This window comes from Sinocyclocheilus grahami, unplaced genomic scaffold (assembly GCF_001515645.1).
Source record: "Sinocyclocheilus grahami isolate Dianchi unplaced genomic scaffold, SAMN03320097.WGS_v1.1 scaffold3023.1, whole genome shotgun sequence".
NCBI lineage: Eukaryota > Metazoa > Chordata > Actinopteri > Cypriniformes > Cyprinidae > Sinocyclocheilus > Sinocyclocheilus grahami.
In genome coordinates, this window is record NW_015508193.1 from 2,377 (window position 1) to 7,468 (window position 5,092).

A 5,092-nucleotide genomic window follows, 5' to 3' on the forward strand; every position below is an offset into this window, starting at 1 on the left:
AAATAGATAGATATTTTATAATGTAAAATCAGATACTCTAAGACTTTTACTCAAGTTGTTTTGGAATTGGTGACTTGTAACGTGTAGTGGAGTAATTTTCACTGTAAGGTATCTGTACTTTTACTCAAGTATGGTTTTAGGTACTCTTTACACCTCTGGTAATTAGTCAGATTTACACATTTAAAGGCTTTCAGTCATGGGGGAACGTGTGTGGCGATGAAGATCTTTGCTCTGCTTTGTGTTCTTTTTCTTTATGGCACTCCTCCTATACTTCAAGCAGGTAAATGATTTAAAGTTTCTGCATTTATCAGAGAATAACGTAACTGAAAGTAACCAGATTTAAAACATCTTTGTAACGAAAGTAATTCAGTTTGAGAAGAAATGCATGCTAACTTCGTATGCAAAAAAAGTATATATAACAGGCTATAGATAAAACGTTTCATCCTATTTTTTTATAACCATATAAACTAACCTTCCAGTAAAAACATTGCAGATGTTTTGTGTGTGTTTCGTGCGGGAGCGGGATTAAGAAAACAGTCCAGAGCAGGGCAATATAAAAACTGTATAAAGCAAAAGCTGGATTGGCCTTTTTTTTCTTAAAAGAAGACATGTCCTGGAAAAAAAGCATGTATGGTCACCCTATAGAAATGTAGAGAAATCTAGTAAATCTACCTATAAATGGACACATTCAATCTTATTTAGTCCTCCATGGTTCCTGGGACATTTTGAGGGGCAGGGGCTCAAGTGGAAAAAAGGGCACTTCTCATATTTATTTTCATTTTTTTCTGAACAAAACATTAAATATATTAGGGGTGTGCAATATTGTATATATCTCAATATTTTCTGAGATTTTATCGAGAACAATAATTAGATGATATTTTGCTGAGTGTGTTATTGTGCTGAAATCTTAAGGACTACCGTGGACAGCTGACTCCTAAAGTTTTTCATATTCTGCATATTCTGTGTGGTGATCAGTTCACAGCAATGATATAAATTCATCTTTTCCAATAAGTTTAAATAGATTTTTACCTTTAAGCCTTTTTTTTTAAATGTGTGCATCATCTTTTCAGTTAAATTCTTAAATTGAATCAGTCTATTAGAATAATAAGTCATTCGGGCTGTTACCAGTCCAAAATCAGTATTGACAAAATTCATCTTTGCAATGCAGAGAAAACACAGAAGCTGAAGGGACATTGATGCATTTACACACTGTTTAATGCAGGACATGAATGTATTTAACCTGCAGTTACAAATGCATTAATACTGTTTTGATATTTTAAACATAAAACGTTAAATACTGAAATTTGAAATTATTAAAAAATATATATGAAAAGATAACTTTAAATGTGAAATTAAAACTGTCAGTAGGTGGCAGCAAGTCACTGTTAATAAGCGAGTCATTGCGACTGAACTGAATTATTTAAACGATTGATTCACTCAGGAACAAAACACATCATGTTGCTCAGCGACGCAAATTGGAATTATATTTGTCAGCGAAATAGAGCAAAAACAGTCAATATTGTGTCTGAAACGTTAGTGTCTTAATATTAAATTCTTGTTTGTTGAACTGCTGCATAAAATCAATATCACATTTGTAATCATGCTGCTTTTTGGTGGAAAAAAGCCAGTCTTCCTGTGATACTGATTAACTATATGAAATTATATAAATGCATTTCTGCCCCCATATGTTGCATTTTAAATGCATTTTAATAAACTGAATCATGCAGTGAAAGAACCCGCACTGGTCTAACCTAATAGACTTCCTATTGCCTTAATTAAACTTTAGTTAACTTGTTAGCTCTCATGAGTCATGGATGGGATAATTAGCTGTAAATTCGGGGCACAGGTAACTTAGTCTGTTGTTCATCACCACTCACCTCCACAGCAAGACAAACACAGCTGGAAAGGGAGGGAGGGCTTCACTTCTGCGGCTCTCTGTGTCTGTGATGTGCAGCTGATCAATGTGTGCTACACTGCTGTGCTGCGGAGACGTGGAGGGAGACAGTCTCAACATTTCCTGACCCAACCTGATATTTTGATTTTTTATTTGTTTGACAGGGACAGCTGTGCACAAACAGAAACACACACACACGCACACAGTTTTTTTTTTTTTTTTAAATCCCCAGAAAAAAGGGCACTTTTGTCTCGAGGAAGAAAAAGGGCAGGTGCTCAAACCTCCTTTGATGTCTATGTGTGCACGTGCCTGGATGGTTCTCTCATCTAAAGCACTGCTGCAATGTACTGTCATTATACTGTATGTTTAAGTAGTGTAAAAACCCTGTAGATGAGACTGTAGGCACACTTTCCACATGGTCTTTCCATGCATAGAACAAAAATTACACTAAATTGGAGCGTGTAAGAAAACATGTCTTTTAAAGGTCAGAGAAAAATAAATGTCTTCCTTCAGAGCACTGGTTTGGGAAATTGAATCAGATATAGTGTGTTAGAAATCGAGAAAAACTGTCATTGCTTTCTCCTTCACTTTACTCACCTATAATCTAGTGAATAGTTTTACATTCATATTTCATTGCTCTTTACTGCAGAGAAGCACTCGCTGTATTACATTTACACAGCTTTGTCCAAACCTGTCGATCTGCCGGGCATCTATCAGTTCACTGCTATGGCTCTGCTAGATGACATACAGATCGACTATTACAATAGTGAGGAACAGAAGAAGATTCCCAAACAGACCTGGATGAAGGAGAAAATGCAGGAGGATTACTGGGAAAAAGGCACCCAGTCAAGAAAGAGCAAAGAACAGTGGTTTAATGTGAATATCGACATTCTGATGAAACGCATGAGACACAGTGAATCAGGTGAGGAGCATTTATACAGAATAATCTGCATGTATAAAATTACCATATCATATTTTCATTATTGTTACAAACATTTTGATCCATCTCCATTTCAGATCTTCATGTTCTTCAGTGGAGACATGGTTGTGAAGTTGAGCAGCAGGGAGATAAATTGAAGTTTTCCAAAGCCATTAGTGAGTACACCTACGATGGAGAAAACTTTCTGTTATTTTATATTAAAGAGTCTCAGTGGGTCACATCAGTTGACGCAGCTCTACCAACCAAGAGAAAATGGGACAATGTCCCAATCCTAAACCAGTACACCAAAGGCTACCTGGAGAAAGAGTGTGTGGACTGGCTCAACAAATTCAGAGAATATGGAGATGAGAAGCTCAGAAATGGCAGTGAGTAAATTAATTTGTATGTTTGATGCACTGCCGCAGATGGAACTAATTGATAAACTGATTCCTGTGTTTTCAGCTCCTCCAGATGTTCATGTTTTTGCAAGGAAATCTACCAAAACCAAGTTGAAACTCATCTGCATGGCCACCAGATTCTACCCCAGAGACATGATGATGACCATTAGGAAATCTCACACATCTCTGCCCGAATACGATATTAATCAGAATTCAAACATTATTAATGTGGTTTTCCAGGACAACAGGAGAAAACTACTGAACCATTGACTGCCAGTGTTGCTTATACTGAAGAACCTGTGCTTGAGAAAGAATCTGCTGGTATGTTTCGTCAATTTGTTACCAAGCAAATTTCAGATATGAGTTTTAACGTTTTATTGTTTCTCCAACAGGACGAGAGAATGCTGGCGAAGCATCAGACAGATCATTTCAGTTCATATTTTCTCTCTCTCTCATATTTCATTTCATCTGGATATTTTGAAGCACTTTCTCAGTGCACTCAAGGACACCTTACAGCATCATCGGCAAATTGTTAATTTATTTTCTAATACATTATAATCAATTTAGACTACAATGAGCAATAAAAAATTATGTTAATTTTTTTTACAGGGATTCAATGACAGCTTAAACAGATGACATGACAACTAATCTCGCATTTAATTTATAGGCCTATACATGGTTTCACTAGTTCTTTTACCTTTGTAAGACAAAACTGAGTATTATTATTTCTTCCCACTGTCAGAATACAATCAAGTTGAATAACTAATGTCTGCTACTCTTTAATTATTTAAATGATTGAATTACTTACTATATTTGTAAACATTTTAAGAACAGCAAATAAAACCATCATCTAACAAACTCTATCTTTGTGGAAGTCTATCTCATTGATTAGCTAATGTCTTTATGAACACTGAACTGTTTATCACCATAATAATAAACCGCTTTTTGGTGTTGCTTCACCACTTTTTGCCCAGACACAGATCAAATTTCAATGATGACTTTATCGTATTATTTTCTTATTGGTTAAAAGATCATCCGCTATTTTCTGCTGCTCTTATTCTGCTGTATTGCGTTCAGCGAAATAAAATCAGTCAAATTCACATCTTTCAATATGCGAACAAGCGTCACGACGAAGATCTTTGCTCTGTTTTGTGTGTTTCTTCTTTATGGGACTTTGCCTTCACTTCAAGCAGGTATGGTTAAAAGTTTCTGCGTTTATCAGAGAATGAAAGCGAAAGTAACGAGTAGGCAACGCGTCGCGATTTAAAACGTATTTGTAACGACAGAAATGAAATGTGATAGGATGCATGCTAACATCGTATACGAAATATAAAATTAATACGAGTTTTGTCAACTAAAAACTGTGACTACCCACTAAATAAGACTTTAGAGACGTATTAGAAAGCCACATTTTTAATACAATAAAGCCACATCAGTCAGCTTACTCACTCACATTGCTGCAACATGTCTACATATGATATATGTACAATTTACACTTGAATAGACAAAGTGAAATGTTGCAACTGACCTCACAACAGGGGACGGTTGCAACATTCATTAGAATGTAATTAAATCATTCTTAAAAATCATTTTGCTGTTTCTTTATTTTATTTGTTCACAGACAGGGTCTTCAAAAACGTAAATTGGCTGTATAAAACCAAATAATAGTAAATGGAAAAATATTCTCAAGTAAGAAGTAGATTTTTTACCTATTTACTTAAAAAAGGAGAGACACCGAACTATTGAAAGAGTTCTTTATTAATCCATAAAATTACAATTATGTAATGTTATGGCAAGCTTTTAAATCAATGTCGTGGTAAGGGACAGCACGTTGGGACGGTTGCAACAACGTGTTGCAACTGATAGCTGTGATAAAACTTG

General features: G+C 35.3%; 1 protein-coding gene across 1 annotated transcript; it reads left to right on the top strand.

Annotated features, from left to right (window-relative positions):
- Window positions 1–216: 216 nt before the first annotated feature.
- Window positions 217–3,481, top strand: LOC107575937 (H-2 class I histocompatibility antigen, Q10 alpha chain-like). The gene is made up of 4 exons (XM_016262244.1): window positions 217–280; window positions 2,544–2,816; window positions 2,912–3,199; window positions 3,276–3,481. The coding sequence occupies exons 1-4, from the start codon at window positions 217–219 to the stop codon at window positions 3,479–3,481; spliced, it is 831 nt and encodes a 276-aa protein (XP_016117730.1).
- Window positions 3,482–5,092: the final 1,611 nt, after the last annotated feature.

Bases quoted from the DNA above. Each gene is read 5' to 3' on its own strand.
- LOC107575937 (XM_016262244.1), top strand. From the start codon at position 217: ATGAAGATCTTTGCTCTGCTTTGTGTTCTTTTTCTTTATGGCACTCCT. The intron at 281-2,543 runs GTAAATGATTTA...TCTTTACTGCAG, and splicing joins TCCTCCTATACTTCAAGCAG to AGAAGCACTCGCTGTATTAC. The intron at 3,200-3,275 runs GTGAGTAAATTA...CTGTGTTTTCAG, and splicing joins TGAGAAGCTCAGAAATGGCA to CTCCTCCAGATGTTCATGTT.